Here is a 21572-nt window from a genome sequence, read left to right as displayed (position 1 = left end):
AATTTAAGTCAATACAATGAAGGCGATTGTTTAATCATCAGAAACTCAAAATATTGATTTGAAAAAAGAAAAAATTTGATAAATACAAAATATGTGTTACTTTGTATTATTATTATTATGCTTGAATTATCACTAAGATATAATCAGATATTTTTAAGAATAAACACTGTTCTAGTAATAATAATACAATTTATTAATATTATTAACATAATGAAATGTAGAAATTATCACAGATATGAGAAATGTTTTATCTTAAAATGATTATGGACTAAAAATGTTCTAAAAATTTGAAAAGTTGTTATACCCTTTGTGAAGAAAGTCACTAAGTTTCAGTCCAATGCGATAACATTAACTAGTATTTTTGGGAAAAAGAAAATCTTCTCCGGGTCAATAATACCCGAAGACTAATACGGTACATTAGTATTATTACACTGTAAAAATGATTGTTGGTTTAACTTAAAAAGGAGGGTATAAGTAACCTTAATATTTTGAGTTAATTGAAGTAAAATTAATTAAAATTTAAGTGAATACAATGAAGGAGATTGGTTTAATTCTCAGAAACTCAAAATATTGTTATCTGAGTTGATTTGACAAAACAAAAAAATGTGATAAATACAAAATATGTGTTACTTTGTATTATTATTATGCTTGAATTATCATTATTTTAAGATATAATCAGATATTTTTAAGAATAAACACTGTTCTAGTAATAATAATACAATTTATTAATATTATTAACATAGAGATTATCACAGATATGACAAATGTTTTGTCTTAAAATGATTATGTACTAAAAATGCTGAAAGCATAAAATCAACCACTGCTGTTTTGCACACTGTGGCCAATAAAAAGCTTTGAGTTTTGTGCATCTGTGCCAGGAGTCTGGCATGACGTCACGTGCACCCTTTTCTTCTGAGTTCCTGATGCAGGGTGGGTCACGTGGTCATCCCCTTTCCCAGATTGTACCCTATGAAGAGCGCAACTCGGGCAGTTCACTGGGGGTTTGGGACACAGCCCGTGTCGCGCACTTAATCTCGGACAGCGCACTGGTCCACCTGGATGCAGTGACTTTCGTTTCTTTACATTCAATCCTAGCGAAAGAGACACTTTGAAAATGGCTGGAGCAATTATTGAGAATATGAGCACCAAAAAGTTGGTGATTGTGGGAGTAATTCTCCTTTTATTCCAGGCGTTTTCCTTTATGGTCGGAGGACTGATTGGTGAGTAACGTTAACGTTAGCTACTTTTACAAATCCGCCTAGGTTTAAGTTATGGCTTTTTGCTGCACAGTGTTTTAGTCATTCGTTCCGGTGTGTTTTTCTAGCAAAAAATAAGTCTTACTTGCTTAATGGCAAGGAGTGAAAAGTTACGGAATGGCTTTGTTACAGTAGTGTCAAAGATGGGCGCTTATTTTCACCCGTCGACTGCTGCAGTCTTTGTGCTGCTGCTTTTAACGTTAGCTTTCCGCCTTTAAGTTTGAGAGCCGATATAATATACACGACATTTAGTTTTACTCGATACTTCTGCGCCCTGAAGTTTCTTGTTTTCCCCGGGTAGCCTAACGTTACCTGAAAACCCTTGAGGAACTAGCCCGAGAAAGACTCCGTTTGTTTAAACCCACTCGAGCTTGGATATTTAACCGTGAAAGAGTGTTATTTGTCGGTCAGTATTGTTTAAAAAATAGCTTGGTAATTATTACGAGATTTTGGGTATATACTTGCGCGTGGTTTGCGCGCACATTTTATGTTTGAAACAACTTTTTAATAGCGGTTCATTATAACTTAAAGTTAGACTTATTAAATTCAGGAGAAATCTTAGTACAACGTTTAAGAAACATAATTAAATTAAAACCAAAGCATGATGTTATAGACAGTTTTCTGTGTTCAAACAATAGACAAAGCTAGCTAACATTTCCATTTATGTTTATTTTAGTGAAGTGTAGTGAATTAACTTGTTTCTATTCTGCAGTGAGGGCCAAGAAAGGGTTAAACGAGGTGCATCTCTAGAAGTTTTCTTTGATCCTACATCTGAACAGACAAGCCCTCAGCTCCCACAGGCTCTTCCAGCTCCTGCCGACCTCACCAATGTTATTCAATGCCCCTTTTGACTGTACAGCGATCAGATATTCCCTTCTATTTTAAAATTGAGTATTCTTTTCCATGTAGCTTGTTCTGTTTTGCACTATTGAAGAAACACATCCACACTTCCTCTTCGCAACCTCAGACTTCCTTCTGGTTTTGATAGGAAGGCAATCATTTATTGGATCTCCTGCAGAATGTGGGATGAATGGTGGTAAATTAGCTTGCTTTGGCCATTCTTGCCTGCGATTGATTTAATGAAGCGGGATTCTTTTGTGTTTGTTTGGTGGCTGGTGGCAGACTGGGTAATTGAGTAGAAAGGCGCACTGCTCCCCCTGTTATTGGACATCTTAAACACGGCATGGGGTCACCGGGCCGAAAGGCGACCATTATTTTATGGTGGTATTTTGAAGAGGGTTTGTTCTCAGGATTGTGGGTCAATGAATAATTGAACTGAAAGAGGTTTAGTTTAGCAAATTTAGTTTGCTCAATACAGTTCACAGGAACAGGGTTGTTGCTTGTACCCCTCAAAACAGGAACAGAGTAATTGTATAAGCCTTTAAAATATTGAGGACATTTTAATGTTGATTTCCTCACACTGTTTGGAATCGAACCTGAGCAGTGTCCTCAAGCCAAAGGCTGTTTCACATTATCTCACACTTCCCGGTCACTTCAGATGTCCTCAATGACCCAGGAAGGGATCTATTGACTCATACTTAACAAACTAGCAGGACCAGCCTCCTGAATGGTGGAGGAAGCCTGTCCGTACTTTTCTCATGCTAATGACCGCCTCTTAGCAAGAGTTTATCAGAGAGTCACTTTACAAGTCTTGAATTCATTGTCTAGGGGCTTTTTTTTCCATTATACACTACCATTCACAATATGGTGGTGGTAAGTTTGAGGATGTATTTATTTGATCAGTACAATAATATTGTGAAATATTATTACTTTTAAAAGAACTGTTTTCTATTTGAATATGTTTTACAATAAGATGTAATTTTAATTTATTCCAGTTACATGATTTTTCAGAAATGTTTCTAATTTGCTGCTCAAGGAACATTTTCTAATCCATGTTGAAACCAGTTGTGCTGCTTCATATTTTTTGTGGAAACTGATACATTTTTTCAGGGTACTATAGAAAGTTCAAAGGACCATGCAGCATTTATTTGAAATATATTTTTTGTAACACAATGTAAACGTCTTTTACTGTTACTTTTAATGCACCCGTACTGCATAAAAGTATTAATTTTCATATTCACTGGTCTTTTCCCATTGTTTTAGCTTGATATGCACTTATGGATTTCTGTATGACTTTATTTTATTTGCAAATCAAACATATATTTTTATATAAGTGATCATCTCAGGACAATCAAATAGCAATAATGAGAAAATAATATATAAATCGAATATTAATATATGAAGAGTTCAGATGCAAAAGCCTCTAAATGCCATTTGAAATTTTCTTCTTTAATGATGGTTTTTTATCAAACTTGTATATTTAAGTTCAGTAATTTCACTTAAATAACAATTAATAGGTAATTATCATTGCCATTAAAGTGAGATCACTGAACTTAAATATACAAGCTTGATAAAAATGATCATTCTAGAAGAAAATTTCAAATGGCACTTAGAGGCTTTTGCATCTGAACTCTTCATATATAAATGCTCTATGCAATTCAAAACGGTTCTTCTATGTAAAATGCCGATAGATTTTGCTTATGTGCAAAATATGGACACAAAATATCTCAAGTTATTATAACTTGTTTGACAGACTGTTCTGTAATTATTCATAACATTTATAATATAAATATTTTTCTGCAGCTCCAAGCCCCACCACCGCCGTCCACTACCTGGCCACTAAGTGTGTGGACACCGTGAAGACCCACCATAAGGGCTCCAAATGGTTCATGCCATGGGGCCCCGACCAGTGCAGCAAGATCAGAGACTTTGATGAAGCCACGGCCAAGAGAATTGAAGCCAATAACATTGTGTTTGCGGTCCACATTCCTCTGCCCAACAGAGAGATGAGTGCCTGGTTCCAGTTCATGTTGGTTATCCTCCAGCTTGACATTGCATTCAAAATGCAAAACCCGATCGGTAAGTAATGAAAATGTGTGATTGTATGTGTTTAAGCAGGTCATATTTTGCTCATCAAAACATGATATCATCATATGGTTTTTAAGCTTATGAGAACATTGCTATTTTGCTGAAAGTGTAGGAGGGGGACAAATGAACACCCAGAGGAATTTCCCATTCTATTCACCCAAAAGTAGATTGGATTTCTCACATGCTGTGAGAGGACTAACAATGATGGATGGTCTGTTTTCTCACTGTTGTAGTCGGAGCCTGAGGGACCTCAATAAGGATTTAGTCAGCTTGCAGGTAGGGGGGGAATGCTCTAGGCTTTGACACAGACAATTGGAGGATAATAAAAGGAATGTAGTCCTGCTATCTGGTTTCATTGCCATTTCATGAATTAAGATTTTAAGATTAAGATTTTCTCTACATTGATCCAAAGATGCATATGAAATCAACGTTTTCGTTTCAAAAGCTGTCCATCCACACTAGCGTTTTCCTAAAGTTTTTGGTCCACACTACTGTGCCCAAATAAAACGTCATAAAAGCTCACTGAGATGTAACTGAGAGATCAAAGGTCTCATACTGTTCTTCTGGCACAATCATTTTAGTAGTAGCACTTACTGGTGTGCCCAGGTCACCACTCCATTAAAGGAAAATAGTGTTGTTGACTATTGTCGACAATAACTAGCACTTTTTTTTTCTCCTAATATTTTTATTAACAATACGGTTTAATTAAAATTATTTAATTATTGTCCGTGAGTAGACTATTCCATTTTATTTATCCATGGTATCAATTCAATTTACAATCAGATTATTTTCATACTCCTAAGGCGTGTTCAGACCTTTATTTTGAAATAGTAACATGAAAATCATATCAAATTAATTTGAATTTGTATCAAAATCTGCCAGACTTCCTATACTACTTCTGAAGAGGATGTCTACTTCATAAATTGTATGAAAATTGTGGAAATATATAGTTCTTCAGATCACTCAAACCGCATATGGAAATGGAGGCGCCCTTATATGGGCAGTAATGGAGTCTGATTGTCACATAGTGAAAACGTTTGGTACTGCACCCAAACAAAATCATACTGAAAGCTAAATTTTTGAGATATAAACCTAAAATAAAATTTGGGGCTTTTTTTTGTTTTGTTTTTTTGCAGTTTTAGAGTCCAACATGTTTTTTAAAATATACATTTTATATAAAATATGTACATTTTCAAAAACTCCTATAACTTTTTTTCTGTTTCACTTAATTTATTTAACTTCTACAAAAATCTGCCGAATGTCTTCTTTATGTGTATATTCCAAAGCATTCTTGAATTACAACCATTTAAGTTCAAAATTTGCATTTTCATGTCTATTCAAAAAAGGGGGTGTGAGCGGGGTTAATGAATCGTACACTGGTTCACTATAGGCTACTGTATTGTATATTTGAATCACGTTAAGGTGCTTTGGACATGGTGAGACTTTTGCTTTTGTAATCAGGCTCTCAAAAATTATGAAAAAAATTGAATTAAAATTTATCGGCCAATATATCGATTATTGGCTTTTTTCAAATATAATGAGTTATCGAATTGGCCAACATTTTCATATCGTACATCCCCAGTCAACTTGTTTTTTCCACTGGACAGCAATTGTGAGTACATTTTCTGTCATCTTTGCAGGAATCTAACATGAAGGAAAATGAATAGCACACAGCAGGTACACACCACTATAAAGAGAGATCTATTCATTTAAAAACAACTTAATTTTTTAAAGTCCACACTACAACGAGAAAACAGCTTTTAATATGTATCCACTTGGTGTGTCTTCAAAAAGCACAGTTTTTGCAGGACAAAAAGACATGTCAGTGTGGAGAGAAGGTCAAAAGAGAGAGAAAGATGTTTTTTTTTTAAATGTACCTGGATTAGTGCACACTAAATTAAGTCTTTTAAAATCTGAGCTTATTAGATGGGTCCATTCCATCACAATTTCTTATTTAAATCAGGTGGTTCTTGACACTTTCTCTTGATTTGTCAAATTACTGTCTTTGTTTGAACCTGACTGGTTCCAGCCGTGAAGACTTGCATAGTACTGTTGCCATTTAAAATCATCTGGTTGTGGGAGGGTGTGGATCTGGAACGGCTTCAAGTCTTCCCTTTCAAAGACGGGATTAAGCGGATAACACTGGCCACTAATGAAGAGCCATTGTTGAGCTAGAGCAGTCTGGGAAAGTGAGCGGAACATCGGCTCCTTCTAGCAGCAGGAGAACATTTGGCTATTCATGTCTTGAGAAATGTAGGAGGAGTCATTTTGGTTTCTTAACACGTTAACTGCTAGTGTGGAAGGAGGCCACCATGCTCCTGCTGTTATATACTCCACCCTGAAGCACGTGCTTGTGCATAAACCAGCAAAAAATATACATTTTCGCTTGTTTGGCACAACGTTCTCACTATACACTGCATTATTCTTTATGCATTTGGCACTTGAAGAAACTATTTTTGTTGTTCAGGTTTTTGTAGCACCATCTGGAACGCGCTCTCCTAAAAGATCCTCCTCAGCCAGATGTTATGTGTTTACCACGAGTCTTGTGTGATCTTCTGCCAGAGCTGTTTCTCTCTGTGTGTGTCCTGTTCTCTGAGCAAGACCTCACAGACTGTCAACGCTCTCCTCTAATAAGGTCCTAGCAGGGATTCATTTGGCACTCCACATTCACCCATCACAGGCCTACTGTGCAATGTTTGCAAAGTCAATTCATTCTGATAAAGTAACATTGTACAGAAAAAGAAAAAGTGAGAGGTGTGTTACATGGGTAAAGACAGCAATGCAAACTCCTTAAACACATTTTGTGTAACCGAAACTCTGGAGATAAATTTTGGCCAACCACTGTGGTGACTGCGTCATGACATTCAATCAATTCAAGTATGTTTTCACTTTTATAGCATATCATATTACATATCCTTTCAAAGCAGCTTTACAGAAAAATGCAGTAATCTTTTATCAGAGGTGACTGTGTCAAAGTAATGTCCTTATGTCAAAAATGCACAGTTCTAAGATAAAATGAAAAAATGCAGTTTGCTAATATCATGTATTAATTTAGGCAGAAACGATCTCATTAAAGCAGCATTATGTTACTTTTGAAATTTTGCCCCCTACAGTTGGGAAACAGTATTGTCTTCTACTACTGTTGTAAAATCTGTCATGGTTACACTAGGGAATACAGGCATGCATTTGTTGACAAGCGATACCCCCGAACTCTGCTGAAGGAAGGAGTTCTCACATCTTGGGCAGACTCCAGTGTTGCGTGTGAAATGTCTTCATCCCAGGTACATTGGCGTATATTTCAGCATGTCTTATGAATATAGTTTCATGGGCTTTATTTTTTTTTTTTCAAACGTCAAAAGATTGCATAGCTCACGTTTACAAGCCAGCGTCTTTATAACGTTAGCCTATTGGCTACTGTTTTACATAATGGATATGCTTATTCAATTCAATGTTTGTGTGGTTGGTAATAGCCATATCGTCTATATTATAACATCAAGCTACTATAGATAAATCTGAAATTTAAAAAAATCGAAAATTTGAAAAATCGATTTGCATTATAGTCTGAGGCAAGACACTTTCACCAAAAAAATAAGTAACAAACATGACTATCAGCCTGCAGACATAAGATAGTTGTCCTGATCGATTATTTTGTCCATCTAATCATGTATTGTTCACTTGCAAGAATGTAGTCCCTACCTAACTCGGTAATCGGTATACTTTCACGTCTCGAGCTGCCCGCCCCGGCTCTACGGGGATGCTTCAAAAGAAAGCAATGCTGTCTACATTGGATGCAGCGAGGGAAGAAGCTACACAACACATTACCAACAGTAAACTGATCGCGCGCTCTGTTTCTGACGCACTTCACATTTGCTAGGCGGGGGACGATTGATGCACCAGACCGTAGTCGGGGGACTTGGTTACGTTTTTGTGGAGTAGTAGTATTACGAATTAATGTTTTTAAAATGGTATTAGTTTAAAAAAATCACTCGTTAGCTCATTTTGGCGTACCCTATGGATGGATAACGCTGGACCAATATTGATCCTCGTCCAGCCTTTTATTTTGCCACTCTCCCTTTTTCTCTTTCTACTGTCCTCTGACAAAACCTTTGGCTTCTTGGTTTTACTTGCTGCTTCAGCCATGACAGCATACAGAGGTAAAAAAAACAAAAACAACAACGCTTGTTGGGTTCTCGCGTCGGAATTTGAGGAATTGGGGGAAGTGATGTATGCCGTAAAGCAGTCGAATTTTGTAGTTCTTTTTGTGCTTTGGTTCCTACCCACTCCCCAAAGTTACATAGTGCCAGTAAAAGCAATACAGACACTGTCAGGCTATGGCAGACCTGTCATTTAACCTATTATAAGTCGATGTACCATCTCAAGGGTTTTGGAAAAATATTGATTTGATTTTGTACAAAAGAATCGTCAGAATCTAGATACAAGGCTAGGAAATCCTCATGTTGGTTAAACAGCAAATTTTAGGCAAACATTTTTTTCTTTAGAATTATAGTAATATACATTTATATAATTTGATTAGTTTAGATATAAATTGGATCAAAATTTTTAGGAACGTTTAGGAGGGGGTCAAATAAACCACAATCACCCCCCAGAGGTTTTTCTAGAGGTTGATCATCACTGGAGCACAGGCCATGTAAATTGGATCTACTAACAACTAAATGATACATTCTCAACTACAACGTTGTATTATGATCGTCTGACTGGCCGCAAGTCGAGTGTTCCACAGGGAAAAGTGAAGGAGGAGGAGCACAGCGAGAGGTGTGTGACTGAAGAAGATGCGCAGGATATTTTTGCTTATGGTTCCAATCAGCCTTCAAGTTTTAAGCAATTCAAGTGATGTAAATGACTGTGCTCAATGAATAGGAAAGCCTATTTTCAGACATGTCTACTCTTCTACAGGTGCACAGAAAAAAACTTTATTCAAAAAGCTTCTAGCAACGCCCCTGTCACCAGCCCCTCTGCTTCATTTTCCATGGAGTGCCGTTGTCTCTCGCTTTCTCATCTCTCTGGCCCAAGCAGCAACAGTTTGGCCGGTCTCCAGCAATAACACAGCTGTTGAAATGGCTTAGTTGCCGGGGTGATGCGCGCTGCACCCGGGCGGAATGTTTGTGTGCGCTAAGCTGACATTCAAAGCTCTTTGGCACAGCCGCTCGTAGGTGGGGGCCACTGCAGACACGCTGGAGGAGAGAGGACCGGGCTAATAATGTCTGCCGTTCTCTGCCTTTCTTTACCTCCTGCCCCTCCCCCCATAAAGCTCGGTCCTCCACGTCCAGGAATTCTCTTTAGTGCTCTCCAGCTTGTTTCATAACACAACAAGGATCTCTTTAGAGAGGTGAAGTGGAACACACAGGGCTGTGCAAGGCGATCTAAACCACCGGCCCCTTTGCCAGCTACCTCTTGCTTTCCCAAAGCTCAGGAGAATCACACCACATGACTCTCTAATACTTTGACAAATCCCAAGTTTTGAACATTTATGAAAATGCCAGTCTGTGAGGTTATGATTGACTTGAATAGGGTGTCTGTAGATTAAATGGCTCCCAGGTTACCTTGAACTACTTTTAGCCACACAACGATGACAGGGCTTATTTATGAGAATGGTATGAGCTGTTATGAATCTGTCATTTCACATGTCTGCATTTGGCTTTGTGTATAAATGTCCACTGCTGTTCTTCAGTCAGCACACTGTAAAAAATATTTTCAAGATTTGTTATCACAACATATTTTCTTTTGTCAAATCAACTTTATAATAATTTATTTAGTTGACATAACTTATTATTTTGAGTTTCTGATGGTTAAATCAATCTCCTTTGTTGTATTAACTCACTTTTTCCAGTTCAATCAACTTAAAATTTTAAGGCAACCAGGTTACTTACTTTTTTAAGTTAAACCAACAATATTTTTTTACAGTGTAGTAATCACAACATTTTTTTCTTTTGTCAAATCAACTTAAATAATTTATTTAGTTCTGATAACATATAATTTTGAGTTTCTGATGGTTAAATTAATCTCCTTCATTGTATTAACTCACTTTTTCCAGTTCAATGAACTTAAAATTTTAAGGCAACCAGGTTACTTACTTTTTTAAGTTAAACCAACAATATTTTTTACAGTGCAGGCACTCATTTCATTTTTTTCAGATGTGTCGGTTTTGAAGAGATAAGTTCTCAAATTAAAAGTCTTTCATGTACTCACCCTCATGGTTTTGCATGTCATTGACTATTGTCTGGAACACAAAACGAGAATTTGAGCTAATAATGTTAATTTTCAATGACCAGTAAAAATGGTTCACACGACTCTTGCCCTTTAAGACAATGAGTGAGTGAGTAAGTGACTGAATTTAATATTCACTTAGAAATCTGATAATTTCAATGAATCGATTTGATCTAGGTCACAACATTGGGATAAATTAGTAATTTACAACTCAGGGGCCGGTTTCATGGAAATATTCTTAACGAAGTTGAATTTTAAGTTTTTTACAAGAGTGCAATTCTTAGTCTAAATATTTGAAAATATCTTATTCTCAAATATGGCGGTTTTTGCCGAAGACTTGCCTATCAGTTCTTTTTGCTCTGTTTTCAGATTACCATAATAACCATATTAAGTGTGTATCATTTTTGTCGCAAATGGCTTGACAGGAGTTCAGAACTCATTCACAGTTAAATTGGCTGCTGTTTTATGTTTTCAGGGAACTTGGATTAACTTGGAAAATGAGTCATATGGATATGGTTTTAGTCATACAAATACTTTATTTACCTTTTGGAGATTGAGACTCCTCATTTACTTTCATAATTTGAAAAAAAATTGGCCAGGATATTCTTAAAAAAAACAATCGCCTCTGTGTTGCGCAGAAGGAAATAAGTTATATGGGTTAATATTCAATTATATGAATTGATTATTATAATGCAGCCACTGGTACTGGTTAAAGTGCAGAATCGTTCTGATATTTCAAACTGAAGTGAGTGTGTTGGATGTTGGTGTGTAGATGATGGAGCTTTGATCACCATGGACGTTGGTCTGGCCTACAGAGACAGCACCCTGAGTGAATGGACTGAGATGGCCCACTCCATTGAACATCGCAAACTGAGCTGCAATTTCACTGCAACCAAGGTAAATGCACTAGTCATTTCTGACCCATTCCAGATCCAAACACACCACTTACTGGAAGTGTCCATTCTACAAGGCTGTGGCTTGTTGTTGACCGATTTTATTCTCAAATTGAGTCTAGCTTATACATGACTAGTTCCCTTCAGTCTCTGTAAGCACTTTTTTTTCTCTTCAGACTTCTGAGAATGAAGGCCGTTACTATGATTGTGACCTGTTGCCCTTTATGGAGGTTGGCAGCGTGGCTCATAAGTACTATCTCCTCAACATCCGGCTACCTGTTAATGAACGCAAAAAAGTCAACATTGGGATTGGAGAAATCAAAGACATCCGTCTTGTGGTGAGTTTTCAGACTGTGACTTTGATTAATACAGTCATAGGATGCGTGTTTAAAACTCACTTTGGTTTTGTTTGAGCATTGTTTGCATGGGAGGATTTTGGCCCAGTCTCGGCTTGTTATAATTGGCACACACTTCTGGACAGGCCAATGGTTATACAAATGTTAGTGGACTGAAGACATCTGGACTGCATCACCTCTTAATCTTCACTTTTGTTTGCCTTGCTCTTCTTATTTGACTCTCAGCAAACAGCCATGCCCATCAATTAAGTGTCCTTAATGTGTTTCTCATGATGTCACTATAATGTCCCTCTCAATGTAACTTTCCAGGGCATTCATCAAAACGGTGGCTTCACCAAGGTTTGGTTTGCCATGAAGACGTTCCTCACTCCCAGCATCCTCATTATCATGATCTGGTACTGGAAGAGAATCACCCAGATGACCAGGCCACCCGTCCTGCTGGAAAAGTAAAGCTATGTTTCTGTCACTCAAACTTGGCTTCTAGGTCAAATGTTAACATAGGCTGATAATGTTTCTGGTTTTATTAGTTTACTGGTCAATGGAATGAAGAAATATATGAGAACTTAGATCCTCACACTGGTGTGACTAAAGGAAACATTTTATTATTAACATTTTCTGGTTGGGGTGGTTGGCATTGCTATTTGGTTGAAGGGGGTTACGAGTTGTTTTTTCAGTGTTGCTATGTGGTTGCTAGGTGCCTGCTTACTGGCCAAATGAGTCATCTCTTAAGTCTGTGATATTCTGGTCTCTAAATATGGCTTCAGAGTAGGTTAATTCAGATGATAAATATTTTATACAAATATATGTGTATAGTATGCACACTCTCATTCAAAACAACTTCCATTGCATTTGTTATGCATTTTATCAATGTATGCTTTCCCTGACTATATGCTGATTTCACGCAGCCGCCGTTTTGAAGTCGCTCCGGTGGGAAGAAAACCGGAAGTGTCGATTTTAATCATAGGAGAGTCGTGGATTTGATGGCGTATTGTTGTGTTTAATGTAGTAAATGTAAATTAGTAAAAGTATTAATATTTATATAAAGTATAAATATTAATAATAATAATAATTATTATTAATAATAATTAATATTAATAATATAAATAATACAATATATAAAGTATTAACTAAAAATTAGTTATTCTAAAAAAATGTACATACATTACTTTAGACTATATACTGTATAAAGTATTAAAGAAATGTATGTACATTTTGTTTAAATTAATTTATAAATAAAATATTTATATATATATATATATATATATATATATATATACTGTATATATATATATAATTCAGAACGTAAAAAAAAGAAGCAGGAACAAACTATATACATATCCTATATTGGATATTAACATCCAATAGTGTAAATCGTGGTAGTAGCTTCAGGTTGGTAGTCCAGGACATTGTTGTCTATCTGTACTTCCGGGGTTCTGCCCACCGGAGCCTCGCTTTCGATTTCAAAATGGCAGCTGCGTGAAATCAGTGCTTTGAACCATGACCTTGGCTCAATTGTTTGAGCTACAGGAATGCATTTAACATTTAATATCTCAATACAAAATGCATTACTCCGTGAACAGTGTGTGATTTGATGCTATTTTAGGAATCTATATTTCCTGTTGAAATAATTTTTAATACATCTCACTACTTTTCAAACAAAACAACACATGCACCATCTATCCATTGCTCCCTCACTCTGGTTTGGCACTAGCAGTCCCAGAGGACCATAAGCTCTCAGGCAGTCATACTTTGTGTGACTCACAGGCAGGATACAATTATTCTTTCATGTTTTAAAAGCTTTGGCGAGCCCACTAGCATGCTGTTCCACTTAAGTGTCAAGATGAAACTAGAATCCCTTTTTACATCTCAAAGAGTGAAGTCTAAGAATATGTGACACGAGCTCCCCGCTGATTTTCTTTTTGTTGGAATGATGCCAGAATGCTGCTTCGTGCCAGCGGAGCCGACAGAGAGACCGTGTGTGCGAGTTACACGCGTCTCTAGGGAACAGCTTTTTAAGTTGACGTCATGGATGTGTGCTGTCTTGCATTCTTGCACTTCACAGCTTGCTTTTTTTGTGCCCTTGATGTTTAAGAGGAAGCTAAATGCCTAGTTTTTTCCCTGTAGTTCTTTTAGTTTTTGAAATCATTCTAAAATGCTGATTTGCCGCTCAAGAAACATTTATTATCATTATCAATGTTGAAAATGGTTAATATTTTTGTTGGAAACTCTGATGCATTTATTCAGGATTCTTTGATGAATGAACCTTGTATTTGTGTAACAGTCTTTAAGTATTATCAATTTAATGCCTTTTTTCTAAAAAAAAAAAAAAATTTATTGAGGCCAAACTTTTGAATGGTAGTGTACCTTAAAAACTGTGTTTTTTCAGTGAACTTTGTACATATGTTTTAGACTAAAGTTTAAAAAAAATGTATCCTTGTCTTTGTGGGATCACTTGTCATTATATCAAGTTTTACTTTTCAACAGCTGAAAAGCTGCTTTGTTCACACCGGCAGAAAAACCAAAATGCACCTTCATAGTTCGCACCCTCACCAGAGTTGAACTCATGGGAAATTCCCAGCATTCCAACACAATGTGGTCTCTTTCTGCCCCGATCGGGCAGCCTGGAATGCGATTCATGTCTTTGTCACACCCCATCTCAGTCTCACCTAATGGTCTTCTAGCTTGTCCTAGCATGCCTGCCTTTTGAACACTAGAGAACAAAGAGCAAAATGGAGTCAAATTTGTTTGACCTTTTTTATTTATTTATTTTTCTTGGTTCTACTTTTTTAATCTTCTCAAATATACGTTGGTAATATAGTGATCTTTGCTAGTATATTGATAATGATCCTATCTCTACACTTTGCTCTCTTTCAGGGTTATCTTCGCTCTGGGAATCTCCATGACCTTCATCAATATCCCAGTGGAATGGTTCTCAGTGGGTTTCGACTGGACCTGGATGCTGCTCTTTGGTGACATCCGTCAGGGCATCTTCTATGCCATGTTGCTTTCCTTCTGGATCATCTTCTGTGGAGAACATCTCATGGTTGGAGCCAATTTTTCCTTTTTGTCCAAGCAATAGAAGACTGCGGAAGCATTTGAGACCTACTTATTACTATAATGCTTTCGTTTGTTGTTTTCTTCTAGGACCAGACTGAGAGAAACCGTTTTTCTGTGTACTGGAAACAGGTTGGACCCATTGTTTTTGGCTCATTCTGCCTCTTCATCTTTGATATGTGTGAGAGGTGAGCCAACGTTGAACTTCCCGCATTCTTTGCATGAAGAAACTCTTTAGTTCCCATCTAACTCGAGTTCTTTAGTGCTTTGTGTTGCTGGGTAAACAATATTTTTTCTTCACTTTTTAGAGGAGTACAGCTGAAGAATCCTTTCTACAGTATCTGGGCCTCAGATGTTGGGACAGAGCTGGCTGTATCCTTCTGAAAGTGTGGGCTGTGTGGGTACAGATGTTTCTTAATTGAAGAGAAACTCTTCATGATGGTGGCTGATGGTCAAAACCCAGTTGTGTTCAGTCTTGTATTCTGGTCTTAACATGTAGTAAAGCCGTCTAGACTAAACGATGATCCACTGGAAGATGTCTTAACACCATGCATGCTACAACACTATCACACAAGTACAGAAATCAGCACAATAGTATTATGGTAGCCCTGTTTGTGCTAAATATAGTGTAATTTCACCTGTGCCATTAATATGTTTATAAGCAACAGAAAAAAGTACAAATGTCAGGGCATGTCAGAACATCTCAAGAACCCCAAATACACCTTGGTCCCCAGAGGGATAATAAAGTTATGACTTTAACTGAGGTTGGTGCAGATGGCCTTCATTATTGTAGCAGGAATCTGTGCATGTCTCTACTTCCTGTTCCTGTGCTTCATGGTATTCCAAGTGTTCAGAAACGTCAGCGGGAAAAGGTCGTCCTTACCTGCTATGACTAAGGCTCGTCGACTGCACTATGAGGTAATGTGTAACTTAGATAGATAGTGTTAGCTTTTATGACTATTGAGCTTTCTGGTTGAAGACCCAAAAGTAGTTTGTGCTCAAACAAGTTTGGAAATGAGCTAAAAAGGTAGCTTATGCTAATAAACTGACTGCTGAATGATAACTGTGTCCTAAATTGTTGTCGTTTAGTTTATCTAATATACAGTAAAACTAATATTGTGAAATATTAAAACTGTTTTCTGTTCTATATTTTTCAAATTGTCAGCATCATCATGCCAGTCTTCAGTGTTAGATGATCCTTTAGAAATCATTCTAAAATTATGACTTGATTTGATTGATGATGATCAATGATGCTTTAAAAACATATTACAGGCTCCACAAAAATATTAAGCATTCTTTGTTGAAAATTTATTTAAATTGGAAAACTTTTGTATGAAACCACTTTTCATCAGTTTAATGCGTCTATAATGTATAATAAAATGTGTGATTTCTTTCAGAAAGAAAAATCTTACGGACCCTAAATAGAGTAGTAGTATTATTAAATTCAGCTTTAATGTCAATTATGTATAATTGTTATAAGTTTTAAAATACTTAAAGTTCCATGTGTTAATTTTACCATTTTGCATTTTTATAGCTTGAGTTTCTTTTAATGATGATTTTCTCATTCTTATTATCTTAGGGCCTCATCTTCCGCTTCAAATTCCTGATGTTGGTCACGCTGGCATGTGCCGCCATGACTGTAATCTTCTTCATCATAAGCCAGGTATAGATTATTTATCCACTAAATCTGTTTCAACGTGATATTTCATGGTAGATTATACAGTAGGTGGATGGATTCATTCAGATGATGGTCATTGTTATGTCCGTGTGATATGTTAACAGGTGAATGAGGGTCACTGGCACTGGGGCGGGTACACGGTTCAGGTGAACAGCGCCTTCTTCACTGGGATCTACGGCATGTGGAACCTCTATGTGTTTGCCCTTATGTTCCTCTATGCACCGTCTCACAAACGCTACGGGGATGAGCAGTCAAGCGGTAGGATTCCTGAAGAGCAAAATAATTTGTATGACACCTGCATTGGCAGAACCTGATTTCACCAAGTGCAGCATGTTCCTGGAGCAATATCATCTTTGTTTATTCTGGAACAACATTTCAATCAGATTTGAGGGACAAGTTTATAGTTTATGTGGCTTGCAACCAAGGTTAGGTGCTTCTACATCAGTGTTATTCATATATCATTTCCCTCTGATTTTAGGAATAATGAATGGGTAGGGGAAGGGTTTGGACTTTGGACACAATTTTCAGACTGAAATGTTGTTCCAGGATCAAGGAAAAATACAGGAACGCGTCTAACACTTGTCAGAATACAGTGCACGTCCTGATTTTGCAATGTCTACTTTATATCACTCATGACAAAGCGTTTATGGAATAAAGCTGCATGTCGACAATAGGTTATTACAAATTACAACCTTTACCAACCACAATCAAAGAGACTCCAGCTACATGTACCTCGCTAGTCACCAGACGAATGGACACTTAATCGTTAATTGTAAACTTTGATCACAATCCTTCAGTTTGCATTGCCAATTTTACTAAAATAATAATCATTTGGACAATATGGACATTAATGTAGGTATAACATGACATTTCTGTGCCCTATACCACCCTGGAATATTAAAAACCGTACTTGTTGCAAAAATGTGACCCATAACCCATATACAACCCTAAATATGTTGACATTAGAATTATGTGGTTTTCAGACAAATTAAGACTACACTTTGAGGCACACCCACCCAAAACCACTCAGTTTTGCCCCATGAAGCCTAAAAAAGATGAATGTAATACTCCCCAAAATGTTTTTATTTTGCTGTATCTAAACGAATGGGTTGTCTAAATCAATTTTAGTATTTAAAAAGATGTCTCTTGTGCTGTTTCATGTCTGCGGCACAAAGAAATCAGTACCTGCAGTACTGCGACGGCATTCAATTGGCACCATGTTTTACAGTCTCCTGGTGTTTGGTTTGTTTTAAGACAAGCTCGTCTTGGTGCCAGGAAAAGGTGGGGCTTGTGTTTTTTTTTCCTTTGGGGAAATGGGCCTCTTTGGCGGCAGTGGGTGCCTCTAATCTAGGCCAGGCTTCTTACTTGGGCTGGTGTAATGAAAACCATAAATATCTTGATGTCATGCTTGAAACTTTCTTCGTTGCTTTGCTCCCAAATGGTATATGTTAATTATTAGATTAGTCATTCAGTGTGTTTTTCAAAAATTATTTCAATATTTTGTGCCTTTTTATGGGTGAAAAAATTGAGCCAGTGGTAAAATGTGTCACCCTCCAATTTCCTAACATTTTTTCCAATTTCCTAACTCCGTTTTGTCTTGTTCTAAGACTAAGAGGACTCTGGATTTTATTTCAAGACCACAGCTGTGAGGATTTCACTAAATTGCCAGTCCATTTTCTGATTTACATGTTGACAACTAATTATTGTGATTGGGCAACATGACATCATGACTTTTGCGTAAACCTACATGCCACTTTCGAATCAAGTAGCGTGTTATCTATACGCATTTTGAGCTATCCGTGTGTACGTCTACGCCGTTAAATGTCCGAATGATTCCACGTGTATGTACACGCCGTTAAATGTCTGAGCGAAATTAAGCAAAATGTAGATCTACATCTGGGGAGCAATATTATTATTATTATTATTTTTTTTTTTTGAAAACTCATTGATACTCAAACTCATGATACTTTTTTCTCTCTTCTCTTCTTCCATATAGCCGATCAAGGTGGAAACAGTGGAGAGGACATTCAGCTGACCACCACCATCACACATGTGGATGGTCCTACAGAGCTCTACAAAATGACTGGGAAAGAAGCTCAAGAGTAGCGGTCACCTTAACCCAGTTTAACAAGAGCCAGCAGAGTCTCAAAAGTTCAAACAATACGCTTGGGAGTCCTGTGTGGGTTTCCTCATTTCACACACAGCCTCACAAATATTAAGCCCCTTTTTCACAGTTTGACTTTCCGTTCCACTGAGGTTGCTGCTTGTGCCGAGCTGTAGAAAAATGGAGTTGCACACCATCTTGTGGTGCTGGGAGAAATTATCACATGTATCTCGCAAAGACACTGGTGTTTGGAAGGACCAATATAAAGTACTCCTAAAAACCAGGAGGAAAGGGAAACAAGGACATTGTTTCCTATTGATATATTTTGAGAGCATCATTTCCCCTTTCATTTTGTGATTACAAAACAAGGAAGAAAAACTGTTAGCATACTGTATAGTTATGTATGTTTTTGTCGGTTGATCCTTCCTCATCCGACTTCCTTAAACACTCCCCACCAGATATAAACTCACCCGTGGAACACATAACGTGAGTAACTGAGTTCAAACAAAGGTTTCAGAACAAGATGTGGATGTCAAGTGATGTATAGATCGGTCCTTATGCTCTGAATGGCAAACACTACGTTCTATGTTACAATGTAGAGATATATTTTTTATAAAGTGCTTATTTTCATCTGTATGAAAGCATTAGTAGCTGTATTGTATCACTGTGTTGTAAAAAAAGAAAAAAAAAAGATTTTTTTTTTTCCGATTGTATCAAGTGGAAATTTAGGGTGTTTTTTCATGCTTTTTATGCTAATTTAAATAAAAAAAAACATTGTAGATTTGTTTGGTTAATGGGACTTATTAAATAACTGGTGAACAGGACTGTAGGATGTTTAGCAGTACAAAAATAAATCTCAAAATTATACTTCTACTTACTGAGAGACAAAATACAAATGCATCAAATGTATCAATCAAAACACACATGTATAAATCATCTCACTTAAACTTTTAATCTGCATCCTGCACCAACTTTTTTGTTTACAGTCGTGATGGAGATACAAACATTGAACTCTAAATGTCAAAACTAGTTTTTATATTCATGGGATTCTATTTCATAAGAAGTGAAGACAAACTTTATTTTATAGAGCACAATTTTACACATCTATAGTTGATCCAAAGTGCTTTACAGTGAGAAAGAAGAAAAAATACATAAAAATCAAGTTATATACTGTACACATACACACATGCACACAGACATACATATAAAACAGACTATTCAAGCTTACATACACAGCATCACAGATAATAAAATTGAGTCTTTCTTTAGAATGATGGAGACTCTGATGTTCAAATGTGTAATGTTAATAAACATGAATGTATTCACCCGTCCATAAACATTAGATCCATCGGCATAATGGCAAGTTCCATGATTCCGCTGATCACTGTGAAATCAATCTACGCCTTTGTTATTGTAAGAGGTTAGTGACCCCTAATGGCGAAACAAAATTACATATCATAGCTTTAATGACTTAGACGAATGCTGTGTATGGCTGAATGAGATCACAAATATAGTCCTGAGCTGTTTTGTGCAGTGCCATGTACACAAAAAGAATAATCTTAAAGGCAACTCTTAATTTTATCGGAAGCCAATGCAATGAGGCAAAGACAGGAGAAATATTATCCCTTTTCTTAGTTCCTGATAACAGTTTGGCTGCTTCATTTTTAACCAACTGTTGAAAAGTGAGATAAGATTGAGGTATAATATTTTTTAGAAAAACTAATATTTTTCTAATGCACTTTTGCAAAAGCTTCGTAAATAACCTAATTTAATTTGGCAACTTAACTATTAGGCTTGACAACTAAATAAAATTACTAATAAAACTTAAATAAAAATACATTTATTTAAAAATATTTTTTTTAAATAATAAAAAAAAGATTAAAGTTCATAAAATTGCTAAAAATTCAAATTAGCAAACCCATGCCAACACTATTCCATTGCTTAGTATGCTGTGGTCCTCTTCCTGCAGCTTATCTCTGCAACACAGCAGCCTTTCAGTTTATTTCAGCCTCAACAATCTCCTGCTGTGTTCTTTGACCAGGTGCAATCTACTAGTCCTCCACTGGTGTAATATAATAGAGATGGTCTAACATATATCTAACGTAGCCTATACAGTGTAAACTATAGGGCAAGAGATTGTTGCCCTATAGATTTGTTTTCTGCTTCAGAGTGGGCAACTCCTATTAATTCTGCAGGAAGATAAGATAGTTTGACATCATATAATACAAAACTAAAAAAAGTCTACATGTTAAGGATTTATTTGTACTATACCTAATCTGTAGGGGTGTAACGGTACATGTATTCGTATTGAACCGTTTCGGTTCGAGGCTTCCGGTTCGGTACGCATACAAACCGAAAGATTGCTTGGACCATTTTTCCTGCCGGCAAAATTCGTGCTGACGCAGCCAACACAACGTTGCGCAACATCAAATGGCAAGCGTAATGAAAGCAGAACGAAACTGCGCTACTCGTTATGTGCTTCATGGATCGTTTATCAGTTCCGACCAGCAACATCTGTGCAGCGCGAGCCGATCTCGAACAAGCAACACTGTTACTTCACAGCGCTAAGAGATCCGGTAAAGAAAACATTTGAATTCGCCACTGAGGTAATAACATCGCTGCGAGATCTAGTGAGAAGCAATCACATTTCTCCGTTATTAACCGTAGATCTCTATTAGATCAAACAGCGCTGTCATGGAAACCAGGAGAAACATTGTGCCGTGAATGAACTAGTTATACTTTCGTCCACAGACCAGCAACATTCACCATGGATTTAATATAGTAATACTAACTGGAACCAGTTTGGCTGGAATGGTGAAATGCTTTCAAGTACTTCACACATCTTTTTCCAGCACTTCAAAATTCAAATATTATATAAATAAATATATATTTAAATGTTATTTTTAACGTGATGACTAAAACATTATTTGTTCATCCTTCAAAGATGACCCCCATTTATAAACCTGAAAGTTTCAAGATCTAGGAAAACTCACACTTATTTTAAAATATTTTTTCTTTAAACAAATAGGAAATTTCTCTGGAATTTCTTTCTTTTTGCTGTATCGAAAATGTACCGAA

At 36.7% G+C, this 21572-nt stretch overlaps 1 protein-coding gene across 1 annotated transcript; it reads left to right on the top strand.

Moving 5' to 3' along the window:
* The first annotated feature begins 970 nt into the window (after positions 1-970).
* Positions 971-19275, top strand: wls (Wnt ligand secretion mediator). The gene is made up of 12 exons (XM_039677527.2): positions 971-1220; positions 3900-4175; positions 11182-11306; positions 11479-11640; positions 11968-12104; positions 14533-14701; positions 14803-14900; positions 15021-15084; positions 15487-15630; positions 16292-16375; positions 16495-16648; positions 18387-19275. The coding sequence occupies exons 1-12, from the start codon at positions 1115-1117 to the stop codon at positions 18494-18496; spliced, it is 1629 nt and encodes a 542-aa protein (XP_039533461.2). The 5' UTR covers positions 971-1114; the 3' UTR covers positions 18497-19275.
* The last annotated feature ends 2297 nt before the right edge of the window (positions 19276-21572 follow it).

The sequence above is a fragment of the Pimephales promelas genome, chromosome 5 (assembly GCF_988280905.1).
Source record: "Pimephales promelas chromosome 5, fPimPro1.hap1.1, whole genome shotgun sequence".
NCBI classification, from domain to species: domain Eukaryota; kingdom Metazoa; phylum Chordata; class Actinopteri; order Cypriniformes; family Leuciscidae; genus Pimephales; species Pimephales promelas.
Note: the sequence above shows the minus strand (reverse complement) of the source record. Positions and strands in the feature narration are given on the sequence as shown.

Coding starts and splice junctions, on each gene's coding strand:
- wls (XM_039677527.2), top strand. CDS start 1,115: ATGGCTGGAGCAATTATTGAGAATATGAGCACCAAAAAGTTGGTGATT. Junction 4,176..11,181: donor CAAAATGCAAAACCCGATCG/GTAAGTAATGAA, acceptor GTTGGTGTGTAG/ATGATGGAGCTTTGATCACC. Junction 15,631..16,291: donor CTCGTCGACTGCACTATGAG/GTAATGTGTAAC, acceptor TTATTATCTTAG/GGCCTCATCTTCCGCTTCAA.